General features: G+C 33.5%; 2 protein-coding genes across 3 annotated transcripts in view; both read left to right on the forward strand.

Annotated features, from left to right (window-relative positions):
- LOC106688532 (uncharacterized) overlaps positions 1–15,482 on the forward strand; it is a 46,425-nt gene that overhangs the window by 684 nt on the left and 30,259 nt on the right. For both annotated transcript variants that reach the window (XM_067053230.1, XM_067053231.1), the window contains exon 2: positions 14,244–14,376. In XM_067053230.1, coding sequence (XP_066909331.1) covers positions 14,244–14,376 — 133 coding nt within the window. The remainder of the gene's footprint in view (positions 1–14,243; positions 14,377–15,482) is intronic.
- LOC136797235 (uncharacterized) lies at positions 546–2,521 on the forward strand. The gene is made up of 2 exons (XM_067053228.1): positions 546–1,223; positions 1,289–2,521. Exons 1-2 carry the CDS (start codon positions 546–548, stop codon positions 2,519–2,521), a joined length of 1,911 nt encoding a protein of 636 aa, XP_066909329.1.

The raw sequence follows: 15,482 nt of genomic DNA on the forward strand, positions 1-15,482 counted from the left end.
GCATATCGACCCCCGGCCATCTACGTGAGTGACTTTTTTTATTTCCTTCATCGAGCCTCATATTTTGTTTGCTTCTAATACTCATTATTTTGTATTAAGAGAATTGATTTTTGTTTACATATATTAAAATATTTTCTTTCTTTTATTCTACACTAATTATTTTTTTATAACAACAAAACAGTACCAGTTTTGTTTTATTTGTTTATATTTAATTTAATTAAATTTGTACACCAGTTTGGAAGGTTTTCATTCTCTATTTTGTCTTTATTATTTTTGTGTTTTTATGAATCTTTTCAGGTCCTCCGTTTTATTTTTTTTCTATCACCGAACCAGCGAACAATTTTTTTTCTCTAGGGAAGAGGTAGGTTTTTTCACTTAAGAAAAGCCCCTCGCCAAACATTATTTTGGTCCCGTCCGGGCCGGATATTACCGGATATTATTTATTTATTCGCTTCTTTACCTCGCTCACTCGTCTCTTTCTTTCGTTTTAAATAAAAGTGCCTCCCAAAAGTCAAAATTTAAATGATGAATAGGAGTCTAGGTTCATGGATTTACTGGAACAGCTGGATGATTTGGCCGAAGGTATAATGGCGACCACATCTATGGGCTGTAGTTTGAGCACCGACCCTTCGCGGGGCCCCTTATTGGCGGCGCGCCTCTCGCGCATTGACACCACTTTCGAACATTTTGAAACCTATTTTTTGGAAGCGAATTCTTTCGCGGGAAAATTATATATCCCTAGAGAAAAATTAAAAACCTTAAAAGATGAGGTGCGAAATAATTATTATAAGGCCTTAGCATATGGGAATACCATTACCGTAGGAGAAACCAGTAATTTAGATGTCGATAAATCGGTTACGTACCGATCCACGGTGGAAGCTACGCCACAACCACGGTTACCCACTATTAACATTCCGGTATATTCTGGGGATATCGCAGGTTGGCAAGACTTTAAAGAAACTTTTAAGTCCCTCATTCATAGCAGGCATGATATAGACGACGTGCAAAAGTTTCACTACTTAAAATCAGTCTTGAAGGGGTCCGCAATGCAAAATATATCGGCCGTATCAATATCCCCAGTAGGCTACAAGCAAGCGTGGGAATCGCTTACTAAAAAATACGACAGCGAAAGAATCCAAGCAACCTTCTATTTAACAAAAATTTTAAATTTCAAACGTTTGGAGAAGGGCGATCTTTCAAATTTAGAAGCATTCTCGGCGGTGGTAGTAGAGAGCGCCTCAGCCCTACTCAATCTCGATTTGAACAATCACCCTGGGTTTATATTAAGCACTTTGGGGCTCTGGTTATTAGAGGGAAAACTAGAGAGGATTTCGAGAGGGAATACGGGTCAAAGCCTAAACTTCCGACTTGGGAGGAGTTCGCGGTGTTTATCCAACGGCAGGCGGTCAGATTGCAATCTGAAGCCCTTCTTACGAGTACTGCTCCAGAACCATTTCAAACTAAAACGGGGTACAGTAAATGCACTCGGCAAGTCCCTATGAAAACAGACTCACCAGTGAACTCAACGAAATGTCCCGCCTGTAAAAAATCCCACCGCATTTACGATTGCCCAAGTTTTAAAACGCTCACCCCCCAACAACGATGCGACTGTATTAGAGGGTTACATCGTTGTATTAATTGTTTGGCGTCTGGTCACTTCTCGAACCAGTGTTCATCGAAGGTATCTTGCCGACATTGCGGTAGACGACATCATTCGCTTTTACATTTTTTCTCTAAAGAATCTCGAAAATCCGAATCTCCTCACCGAACCGTTATTTCATTTCGTTCTCGTATAACGCCGATTACCGCACAAAACTCCGTTAACAACTCGAACACCGCTCTCGCTTCGGCTAACCCTTCGGCAGCCATTTCCTCTAATATATCGGATTCTGATCGTTTTAAAAACGCAATCGTGTCAATGTCGGCTATGGGTCGGATAAATGTTTTACTTGGCACCGCATTGGCGAAAATTCGTGATCATCGGGGTCGTTGGCATGATTTGCGTATCCTTATCGATAGTGGTTCCCAGCGGTCTTTTATAACGGCGGAATGGGCTCAGAAGTTGAACTTGCCACTCATACGGTATACAGATCGATTGGTGGGCTTCAATAACCAAGTTATCCCTAACGTCACATTCGAAGCACCTTGCGTTATAGCACCCCAACATGATACGAAGCCCGAACTTAACACGGCTGTCGTTATCGAGCGGATCTGCGAAGATATGCCCACGAGTCCTATTCCAAAGGGAATATTGGAGAAATTTAGCGCCCTACACCTTGCCGACCCACATTTTCACCAGTCGCGACCTGTTGATTTCCTTTTAGGAGCCGACTTGTTCGCCGATATCCTGCGCGTAGGCAATTTAAAATCGGGACAAGGGAAACCTAGAGCGCTCGAAACCATTTTCGGATGGATCATAATGGGACCGATTAACGGTAATCCCATGAAGATCAAACTCGCAGCATGGTCCTTCATTGTACAACTCCGTACTCTCGATGCGACGATTTCTTGCGAGGGATAAATGGATTTCGGGAAATGGAGCAAGTCGCAAGCGTTAAAAAATCGTAACCTCTCGGTATTCAGTGTGAAAACCATTTCGTAAGTTCCCACTCACGCGATAAAGTCGGTCAATTCAACGTGAATTTCTAGTTTAACGGCAGTCCTCCGGTAATGAACGATTCCAAGTACGGAGCCCTCAATCGCTTTGAAAATGTGGGTAGGAAATTTAATAAGAACCGCACCCCACCATACGAATATACCAAGGTCAATCGGGAATATTGCGATAAACGCTACATTTCGCATGCTATCTCCGCTGGAAAACGCTTTCTCTCGCATCAAACCGTTCAAAAAGACAGCTCGCCCACCAACCGTTTTCGTTCTAAATCGTTTTTAATAAGTAAGGGGGTATTTTTATCACCATTCGCTCACGGGTCATAATCGTTTTTTTTTTATTTCTACATTTTCTATCGATTCCGAACTACCGATACTCTGACGGAGTTTCAAGTCCTCGAAAAGTTCTCACCTATCGTCGGGAAGGGGGTGAAATCGTTGGGGTCGCTCATTTCTCGTGTTAATCCCGTTGGTTTGGTTAGGGTGGGCGGTAGGTTGCGTCTTACCCCTCTCTTATTTCTTGCGATGCACTCTGTACTATGACCCACCGAATATCGTTTTGTCAATCTTTCGATTGACCCTTTACCCCACACTCACCATCATACGCCTCAACGTTTTTCTTCACTTCTTCGTAATAGTTTTTGGATCTTTGTCGGTAGAGGAATCATTAGATCACCCACACGTCGCTTTGGAGCATGCCATCGGTAGAATGTTAAGAGGATTAATCCGTTCATGGGTGATTATAGGTACAGGTTGGCGCATGAGCTATCTCAACAAGCTTCAACAATGGAATAACCCATATACTCCCATCGTCTCAGACACATTGATCATTTTCAAACGATAGGGTGTTCCGCCTTTACAATGATCGTTACTCGTGTGCTGGAGGCATATTTTAATTAATTAATTATTTTTTCTCGTCTCACCGTTAATTCCTGAGGGAGGGAGGGAGTTCAAAAATTTCATTTTTGGTGGGCGGTATGTTAAAGCCCAAAAGTACATTTTTCTTTTCGTTAGTTTAATTTTATTACTTCCAATTGGTTTTTTATTTGTTTGTTAATTTCCTTTTTTTTTTTAATAACAATTAAGTTTTATTTTTTGTAATTAAAATTAAATTAGAATTTATAACGTAAATATAGTTAAGGAAGGAGGCTTGTTGTGATGCGTGTATAATGCAACGCTGCGGCTCGTCACATTCAACAACATTGGAAGCTGCAATGGTATTACGGCCTGTATAAAGGGACTGATAAGGGAGTCCACAATCTACAGTCTGCTGGCTGGAGTCCTAGAGTCTAGAGGGTGAGATAGATTAAGATACCCACCGGCTCACCGCTTTGAGGCAACTATATGGGGTACAATTCAGGACCCTCACCCACCAATCATCACCATCTGGATGACGGCGGATGTTTCAGAAGATATATTATCCTTGAGATATACGCATATCGACCCCCGGCCATCTACGTGAGTGACTTTTTTTATTTCCTTCATCGAGCCTCATATTTTGTTTGCTTCTAATACTCATTATTTTGTATAAAGAGAATTGATTTTGGTTTACATATATTAAAATATTTTCTTTATTTTACTCTACACTAATTATTTTTTTATAACAACAAAACAGTTACAGTTTTTTTTATTTGTTTATATTTAATTTAATTAAATTTGTACACCAGTTTGGAAGGTTTTCATTCTCTATTTTGTCTTTATTATTTTTGTGCTTTTATGAATCTTTTCAGGTCCTCCGGTTTATTTTTTTTCTATCACCGAACCAGCGAACAATTTTTTTTCTCTAGGGAAGAGGTAGGTTTTTCATTTAAGAAAAGCCCCTCGCCCCAACAGGTACTAATAAATACTATTAAATTAACCTTGGCTCGCAATGCGTGAAATCGACCGTCATAGATGAATCAATGAAATTAATCATTTACCTTGTTTATAACTACTACAATGCACTATAAATAGTTCGTGGCAGGGATTTGCTACAATGCCTTCCATGAGTACCCTAAATTCTAAGGTCATCCTGATAGTTCTGCTTTAAAAAAAGAAATTATCTTTGTAGCAGCCAATTAAATAATGGTATATAACCATATGGTAAGCTAGAGTCGGAACAAAAACGGGGAAGCTTGGCTTGGGTAGCAGAATTTAGATGGCGACATTACGCAAAATTAAGCTTACCCTCCAAGCGATAATCCCAGTTTCTGCTCCGATCTCTCCTATGTCGCCAACATTTGAACATTAGTGTTCGGATGAATTTCTTGTGAAGTTTGTAGGGACTTAAATTTCATCTTAAGTGCGAAGGATTAAGTATTTCTCATTAGTGTGTATTGTAAATATCAAAGTCTTTGGAATGTAAGGTCTGCTGTAAACAGTATACATATGTAGGTATTGTTTTGTATACACTGATGTTTCCATTAAAACCGTTGTTACGCCGAGTAGGGGTTCAAAAGGAACCTTTACTACCCTAACCATGAAGAGTAGTCTAAATAAAATAAATGAATAGCTGAATTTCGTTATTGTTGTATTTGAAATAATTGAACTGTAAAACAAAATATTCAAATATATAAACTAGAAAAATAAGAAATTAAAAAAGGAACTTTTAAAAATATTTATTCATTTATTTAATATAATTTACAACTGTACAAAATGATACAATAAGTAAATATGTTGTATGTTTCATATACACTTGAAAATCTTGGGAAGGAACCACCCATTGGTGGTACTTCTAACATTAATTAAAATTAGAAGGTCCCGTGGCCATCTTCTTTTCAGACGCCTCGGAGGATTATCAGGGATTGTTAAGGATGAAAGATTAAGAATTAATGGGTTAGGATGGTTAAGGGGTTGGGAATGAAAAGACGCATATCTGTTTTGGGCCAAATTTGCAACGAATGGGATGTTAAGGTCTTTGTGAATGAGTTTATTTGTAACGTAATAAGCGTAATAAGGAGCATCAAGGATTTTACGTAGGATTTTGGATTAGATGCGGGAGGAATTTGATGGTTTGGTGGAGCCCCAGAGCTCAATTCCATATGTCCAAATTGGTCTGATTATCGCAGTGTATACTAATTTTTTGTAGTGGATGGGAAGTTTAGAGCGTTTGTCAAGTAAGTGTTGTAGCAATCGGAATCTACGAGCAGTTTCTTGTCGTTTCAGTCTTGTGTGTGGATTTCAAGTAAGTCTCTTGTCAAGATGGAGTCCTAAGTATGTTCAACAGGCGTTAGTGGAGTATTTAGAAAGGATACTGTGGGACAGGAGGGCAGAGGTTTACGACGGAGAGTAAAGGTGATCTGGTGGGATTTGTCTGGATTTATTTTGATTCTCCAGTTTTTACACTATTCTTCAATAGATGTTATGTGTGTCTGCAGTGTTTGTGATGCATTAGTTGGGTCGTTGTTTACAGACAGGATACATGTGTCATCAGCGTATCTTGTTAGGACTGTGTTAGAGTAAGTTGGGATGTCAGCTGTATAAACTGTATAAAGAATGGAACCTAAGATACTACCTTGAGGAACATCGGCGGACTGAGAAAAGAGAGCTACTCATCGCTAGGTTACGATTTACTATAAAGGTTCTATCAGTGAGGTAGGAGCGGATTATAAGGAAATATGTAGGAGGAAGGAAATGACGAAGTTTATAGAGCAGACCTGGATGCCAGACTCGATCAAAAGGTTGTTCAACATCGAGGAAGACTCCCGTGCAATACACACCGCGCTCCAATGTGGAAGATATGACATCAACCACTCGATGGCTCTGTTGTATGGTAGAATGAGATGTTCTAAATCCAAACTGGTGGTCAGGAATAACATACTCATATCATGTTATTCCTGACCACTAGTTTGGATATCAGGATGGGGGTTACAAGTTTTGAAGAGGTGTTCGCCGAACATTTGAGTTTTTTCTTCATCTGATCGTGTCCAAGTCTTATTTTCAGTGAGAAGTGGTTGGTTGAAGGATTTGTATTTTAGTAGCTTTTTAGGAGTTCTCCATAGTGATTTGTCAGTGGTATTAAAAATACAAAAATTAAAACAATTGTTTTTTGTCTTCGTGACATAAATAAAATTGTCTATATATCACCCTGGGCGATGGGCCCCGTGTCGAGAATTGTCCTCTTGGAAGAGAAGAGCCGCCCGCCGTGGCTTGAAGTGAGTATGAGGGTTGGCCAACCTGCTAGCAACTACTGACTAGCTAGAGAGATATGGATGGGTGCCTGAGCCGTCATATGTATACCATACTGGTATTATTAATACCTTAGTAGCAAATAAAAACATGCTAATACGCAAAGCTTACAACAGATACATTTGTTTATTGTTTGGAACCAATTATTAAACATGTGCTCGCCGCAACAATCGTTAATGCTTCTAGATATTTAAATATTTTTAGATTTTGCCTTCCGTGATTTTAAATAACAATAGGTTTGATCTGAAAACCACTTTTGACAATCAATAGTTCCAGGCTTTCTCCCCTGGAAGGAAGAAATAGTTACTGTCTTAAGATTTATTTTATTACAACTTAAGTATTGGCCAGAGAAAAATGTTTAAAAAAAGGAGAAAAGGGCATAAGATATGACACGCTTGAACTTCTGTAACAGACTGGCTTTAATGGGTTCGGTAAATCTATATTTAAGTTACAGTCTGCTGTTACTTCGCTGTCAGCTGACTGAGTAGATCAGATGATCGAATGTAAATAAAGAGATGTACTGAACACAATAAACCCAGTATTTTAAAGCAGTCCAAGCGTCAGATCTTATTCCTTCTTCTCTTTTTTAACATTTTGCTTTCACTGATACTTAACTGGTCCCAAAATCCGGGAACTTTAGATACCAGAGTAATTTTTGTTTTCAAGAAGAATTTTTTTTTGTATAGATTTTTTCATCTCCTTTCATTTTATAAAAATATGACCATTAACGGAATAGAGAGAGCAGCAGTTCTGAACCTGAAGGGTCTGAACCAAAACAACCAACCTCAAGCTGTATTCAACCAAGAAAAGCTTCAGCCACAAGGGGGCGATCGCCTAATGGGGTGAATAAAGCGAAGGATCTACTGGACAGCGAGGATGCAAAAGCACTAAAAGCAGCGATAGTCTGCTGAGTAAAAAGAAGTATCCTAAATGAGATTCAGGTAGATGAAGAGACGCCCTGGAGGGTCATCAAAGAAAGATTAAAGAAGGCATTCGGCGGAGGACGGTGGTCCCCTGAGGTAGGGATGGGATATCGAAAGAAAAATATCGATATCGGTATCGATATCGATATCGGATAGCAATATCGATATCGATATCGGATAGCAATATCGATATCGATATTATATCGGACCTAAAATATCGAAATCGAAAATTTAACGAATTAAAGTAATAATAATTATAAAATGATACCATAGCAAGATATTGGAAGACTTATTTCATGACTTACCTTATCAAAATACATAAGAAACTCTTAATAACTATGAAAAAAAGCAACACCACGACAACCATTTCATAAACATAAAATATATTAACTAAAATATAATTGTTTTATTGAAGAAAATTTAAAGATATTTTATTTTGATAATTACATATTTATTTCAATATTTTCTATTGTTGTAATAGCGATATGGTATATAAGAACAATATTCCGATATTACTTTATCGAAATATCGATATTTTGTTTAAAAATACTAGAACATTGTATAGAATAATTAAAAATGAAATATCGATATTTTATTTTGATAAATACATATTTATTTCCGTAGTTTGTATTATTGTAATATTGATATAGTATATAAGAACAATATTCCGAGATTATTTTATCAAAATATCAATATTTTGTTTAAAAATACTAGAACATTGTATGTAATAATTAAAAATGGAATATCGATATTTGATTTTGATAAATACATATTTATTTCGATATTTTATATTGATTTAATAACGATATGTAATATAGGCAACAATATTCTGATATTACATTATCGAAAAATCGATCTTTTGTTGAAAATGACTAAAATATCAAATAGAGATTATAAAATAGGAATATCGATATTTTATGTTGATAATTACATATTGATTTCGATATTTTCTATTGTTTTAATATCGATATGAAAGTATTTGCAATAATATTCCCATATTATTTTATCGAAATATCGAAATTTTGTTTAAAAATACTATAACATTGTAAAGAATAATTAAAAATGAAATATCGATATTTTATTTTGATAAATACATATTTGTTTCCATATTTTGTATTATTGTAATATCATTATGGTATATAAGAACAATGTTCCGATATTATTTTAACGAAATATCGATATATTGTTTAAAATGACTAAAATATTACACAGAGATTTTAAAATAGGAATATCGATATTTCATTTTGATAATTACATATTTTTATCGATATTTTACATTGTACTAATATCGATATGGAATATAAACAACAATATTCCGATATAATTTTTTTTCATAGTAAATGTTATTATACTGAGATGTAAAAGCGCATCCCGTGGATTGTTTCCCTCTATTTAGATTTCAATAGTAAGTCGGAATTGCCATCAATGTGCTGCGTTAGTTGGACTTTTAGTGATGAATGTTGTCATTGTTTTGCATATACTTATAATTCAATACTGTTTTGTCTAATGTCATTGTAATTCCGGTTCTGCTTTTTAATTTTAATTAATTGTTATCAGTTCTTTAATTGTATGAATTGGTAGTATTCCCGATAGGACGCAGGCAACATAACAGAGCCTTCCATACAAGAAATATTGTATGGAAGGCTCTGCTGATTTTTATTCCATTTAGTCTTTGAAGTCTTTCTAGTTTTCTGAGGTTCATTATATTTGTGCTGTCCTAATCCCAGGTGGGTACAGCATAGGATGCGACATTGACATCTTTTGAAAACATCGAAGTTAATGTTGCATCCAACGATGTTCTGAAAATCGATTTATTGAAGCCTTGAATTAATTTATTAACACGTATGGCTCAATTTTTCAATTGCATGAGTAACAATAAAATAAAATTAACGGATTCCAATCAACAATGTGGTGGGAGAAGGAAGTACTCCTACATTCACGCCAACAGTGGGACAAAGATGTACCAATCAGAGCGCTTCTTCAGCAAATGTTGTTATCATTCCAAAACCTTCCATGAGGTTTTTTTTTAAGGCAATCCACGTCGAAGGTGATGTTTGCCTAGTTATCTACAGGTGCAATCCATTGACATTTTTCTCTTATAATGATAATTATAATAATTCTATGGTTAAAGTTCCACTGAAGTATTTGTCAATAATGGCGCTATGCGTCCGATCAGAAAGAGGTTTTTCCTAAACCTATAAAGTGAAAAAAGAAGTCGACTTGAGAGGGAAAAAGTTAATAAACTTCTGTTTTTACAAACTGTGACTAATAAATGTTGGGACATTTAATTACTATATGCTGCCATAATTACTGTTTACAATAAAGAAAAATAAGCATGTTCAGTTGTCCCTAAGTAGTGGTTTTGCATCATGAATTCAAAATTAGTGTAAATATGTAATTAATTTTCTTTTGTATATTTAATTTGAATATAAAAGATTTTTATTGTAAATTATTCTTATTAATTTTTTTATATTAAACTCCATTGAACCAAATTCAAAATGTTTTTAAATTATGTTACTGAAATGGATGTTCGAAAACATCGATGAATTTTAGGAATGTTTTGAATATCAATACTTTAATATTGAATATCAATATTTTAAAACATCGATGTTTTGTTGTCGATGTCGCATCCCTTGTAGAGTATAAACAAGTTTCGGAACTATTGCACCTTTATATGTAATTATCAGAACTTCCGCTTTTAGTCCCCACGCCTGTCTTAAGGCAATCGTTAATCCGTTTACTGTTAGTAGTGCTTTTTTTACTAATCTGTAAGCATAGACTTTCTAACTGAGCTTCATGTTGAAAGTTAACTCTAAAATCTGTCATGAAATCAGTTTGTGACAGTTTTTGAATTCAGTAGTATTTTAAAGTGAGAGAATTTTCGTTTTCTATTTAATATTGTTTTTCAATAAATAACTTCATAATTTCAAAGTTCTATGTTGCTAATGTACACCGTTCTCTGCTGTATTTTACGAAAAAGGTATAAAAATTAATACATAAATATTTCCAATGAATTGCAAATACAATTTTTAAAAAATTAATTTCCAGGTGACGCTAAGTCATATTTTTCCTAGAAAAGAGGCAGTAGGGAAAACGTTTGGGAACCACTGGTGTAGCTCATTTCCTGTGGATAGTTAATGTTACTCTATTAATTGTGTGAAGATTTATATATCGATATTTAAAACAATGCCAAATATCGAAAGGAATATGATTAATTCAACTTAAAATAACGAAAAACTATTCTTCTGCTGTTTATTAACTAAATATTGATATTTCGAAAAAAAAAATATCGGAATAGTTTTTCTAATCTTCTATATCGATATTAGTAAGAATGTCGAATATCGAAAGGAATATGAAATTATCAAAATAAAATATCGAATTACCTTATTAAGCTTTTCATTAAATGTTATAGTTTTCTTTCATAAAATATCGATATTTCAATTAAAATAAATATCGAAAAATCGTTGCTAATCATCTAAATCGATATTATCAACAAAGTTAAATACCGAAATGAATATGAAATCATCAAAATAATATATCGAAATACCTTTTTTTATCAATGAATAACAATGTAAAATATCGCAAGAAACATGAATTTATTCCAATTTTAAAATTCGAAATTTAAAATATTGAGAAACTATTTTTATGCTTTTTATAAAATTTCCTTAATTTTAAAACCAAATATTGATATTTCGATTATAAAATATCGGAAGTTTTTCTAATCTGCTATATCGATATTCAAAACAATGTCAAATAACGAAAGGAATATGATTAATTCAATTTAAAATAACGAAAAAGTATTTTTCTGCCGTTTATAAAATTTTCTTAACCTTTTTAAACGAAATAGCGATATTTCTGTAAAAATAAATTCAAAAAATCGTTGCTAATCATTTAAATCGATATTATCAACAATGGTTAATACCGAAATGAATATGAAATCATCAAAATAATATATCGAAATACCTTTTTTTAGCTTTTCATAAATTTTATAGTTATAAAAGATAAAATATCCATATTTCTATAAAATAAAATATCGAAATTCCTTATTTTAGGTTTTCATTAAATGTCAAAGTTTTCTTTCATAAAATATGGGTATTTCTATAAAATAAAATATCGAAATATTGGTTCTAATATTCGATATCGATATTAAAGACAACGTAAAATATCGAAAGGAACACGAATTTATCAATTTAAAATGTTGAAAAACTATTTTCATGTATTTTATAAAATTTCCTTAATTTTAAAACCAAACATCGATATTTCTATTAAAAAGTATCGAAATATCGATATCGATATTTTCAACAATGTTAAACATCGAAAAGAATATGAAATCATAAAAATAAAATATCGGCACACCTTATTTTAGCTGTTCATAAAATGTTATAGTTTTCCTTCATAAAATTAGATATTTTTATAAAATAAAATATCGAAATACCGTTTCTAATCTTCGATATCGATATTAATTACTATGTAAAATATCGAAAAGAACACGAATTTATCAATTTAAAATGTTGAAAAACTATTTTTATGCTTTTTATAAAATTTCCTTAATTTTTTAACCAAATATCGATATTTCTAATAAAAAAATATCGAAATATCCATATCGATATTTTCAACAATGTTATTTATCGAAATGAATATGAAATCATAAAAATAAAATATTGGTATACCGATATTAATTTCGATATTTCAATAAAGTAATATTATAATACTGTTTCAATTATTGATATTGATATTAATAACATTATCAAAGATCGAATGGATTTTATATTATTGAAACAATATATCGATCTTTTGATACAATGATATCGGAATATTGTTGCTAATGTTAGAAATAAACAATTATAAAGATGTCAAATATCGAAATGAATATGACATTATCAATATTAAATATCGAAATACTATTATTAACATTTTCCTTACCAAAATATTGATATTTGGATTAAATAATATCGGAATATCTTCGCCATAGTATATTTTGGCACGAATATTTCTATAATATTGAATATATGACCATGGTTATACATTTTTAGACAACACATTTCTTTTATTCATCTCTACTTTTAAGGTGCGACCTTTTTTTTTTTATTTTTATAAACCGATATTTCGATATTATCGAAGGTAAATATCGATATTCCGATATTATCGGTTACTGGATATCGATATCGAATATCGGGGACAAAATATCGATAATATCGATATCGATATCCCATCCCTACCCTGAGGAGGATATATTCATGATGATCAGAGAAACGAAAAAACCGAGACAGTATGCCACAGAACACCTCGCACGCTACAACAGAATCGCAAACAAACTCGTCGGATGCAAACTGCAAAGAACTGGAAAGAAGGAGGTTTCCGAGAGAGCACTTGTTTGTGGAAATTGCTCAAAATCTAATAGATACAAATGCTAGAGGTATGGAGGCCCGAATGGAAGTAGAGCAGCCGGGATGGACCCGGAGAGAATATTATTGGCCAAGAAACATGCCCAACCCTTGAAGAAACAGAGAACACGGAGACGGTGGAAGAGAGATAGCTAGTAACCAAGAAAATAGAAGAAGCCTAGCTAATCCCAGAAACAATAGTCGGCAGGAGGACCACAAGTGTCACGGTTTTGGTAAAGCCAGAAACCTGTTAGCATTCTATAGTATTCCCCGGCACCCAATGTTTTGAATGTGGTACAGAAGGACATATTGCTCGAAAGTGTCCCTATATGTATCAGCTGAGGGAGAGAAATAAACCTGAACCGATGCAGGCCAGTACAAAGAAATTACGGAGGAGAATGAAGAAAGGACGAACGGATCCGCGAGTGAAGCCATGGAACGTCGGAAACCGAAGAGGAAGCTGAAGAGCCACGGAACCGAGTAAGTCAAGGGGACAGAGTAGTATACAATAGTACCGCACTCAATGAAAATTAGAGGCAAACTGACTTTGGAAATAAGTAGTTCACTTCGAAAATTGTTGTAAAACATTATTCAAAGAAGCAATCACACTCAGTTTTAAATGCTATTTCAAGATGCCAGTAAATAGATTTCTTCCTCTTTATATATATTCTATATTAGTAGAATATAGGCCTAGAGGCTCGAGGTGCTGCGCTCTAGTGGATTGTAGTTGAACTCTTTGTTCCTAAATGATTCGCTAAATCACGTAGCCCGCCTAATATAGCCTGTGCCGAAAACTTGTTTACGTGCTTCAAACTGCCCAGTTTTCAATAAATATGTTATACTTTTTTCTAATATTTTAAAATTAATTGGATATATAAACGAAATTGTTTGAACATTGTAATTTATTTATTTCATATCATTTTCTGTTTTACGGCCAATCATCATAATTTTTTTATGTGGCTTACTGCAGATTTGAGAGTGTCAATAACATATTACATATTTAATTTAAATTACTCTATAACTATTTACTTAATTGTGAGTTAATAACGATGCCAGTTAAAAAAAAATAGCTACGACACTTTGAATCTCATTTTTAAAACTAAGTTTTAAGTTCATCACTATGATTTATTAATATTTTATTATATATTTTTGCAATCAGTTATAGTGGGCATATGCCGGATTGGAAGAGAACAATAGCAAGAAGTATGTCTCGGTTCACACATGCTTCTCCAACATTCCCATTTCATAAAGGTACTCATATTTTGACAGATTGCGAAGATTACTCTAACAATGTAAGTTATATTTTAATTTGTTAACAATTCTAAATTATCTAATTATTATTAAATTAAAAATTATATATGTAACTGTTTATTTCTATTGTCAAAATTAAATTTATTTGACCTAAATGATTTTTATTATTTGTTAAGTGTTTAAAAACTTAATCCATTTCATATACACAAAATAACAAATTTTACAAGTACTTTTGTAAAAATACTTTTAATTTTTGTCTTAAAAAATCATACTGATATTCAAATATTTAAATTCATAACTTATTATGAAATATTCATATTACATACAAATAATTAAATAAAATTTATTTAGCAACATAATGCATTAATATACTGTTTAAAACGTCTAATAATCCTATATTTCTATGGAATCATTTATATTGATTTATATTTTTATAGATCGTAAATAATTGATTATTTAGAATTATTAAATAAATTATAGTAGTTTACATAAAAAACATACACTCAGTGTCAAAATATTAGACACGCCTATTAAAAAACTTTTCACGTTTTCTTTATTTTTGAATGATATTATTTTTTTAACCCCAGTTTAAAGTATAACTTATGATATTGAAATGGGGACAATCTTCTCAGACCTTGAGGATTATTTAAATCTAATATCAGTAAATGTTGTCAATTTATATGCGTCAAAATGATAGTCACACTTGTTGTTGTTTACAATTTTCTTAAGCTTCTAGAGTTGAAATCATTAAAATACCATTTCTACTTCAGTGCAATGTTGATTTATTTCAAAATAGACCTAAAAAGAACGTAAGTTATGGGAAAAAATAAATATTTCTCCGAAGAAGAGCGCCGTTTGATTTCTTCACTCCACAAGGACGAGTTGTAGGGAAACAGTCCGTCTAATCAAGCGGAGTTTTTCATCGGTCGCGAAATTTATTCGGCACAGGGAGACATATGGGCCCCGCCGTTCTACTGGGAGACCCCCCTAAACGGAATATTCTTCGAATGTCATCTAACTCCTGTAAAACAGCAAAAGCAATTGCTGAGGAAGCTGGAGTTCAAACAAAACTAAGGAATTTCCAAAGATTATTGAAAAAGTCAAAAACAATAGCCAGAAAAAAATTGAAAACAAGGCAAGGTTTGAG

This window comes from Halyomorpha halys, unplaced genomic scaffold (assembly GCF_000696795.3).
Source record: "Halyomorpha halys isolate HHAL.00 unplaced genomic scaffold, Hhal_1.1 Scaffold1149.1, whole genome shotgun sequence".
Classification (NCBI taxonomy): domain Eukaryota; kingdom Metazoa; phylum Arthropoda; class Insecta; order Hemiptera; family Pentatomidae; genus Halyomorpha; species Halyomorpha halys.

Bases quoted from the DNA above. Each gene is read 5' to 3' on its own strand.
- LOC136797235 (XM_067053228.1), top strand. From the start codon at position 546: ATGGATTTACTGGAACAGCTGGATGATTTGGCCGAAGGTATAATGGCG. The intron at 1,224-1,288 runs GTAGTAGAGAGC...GTTTATATTAAG, and splicing joins TAGAAGCATTCTCGGCGGTG to CACTTTGGGGCTCTGGTTAT.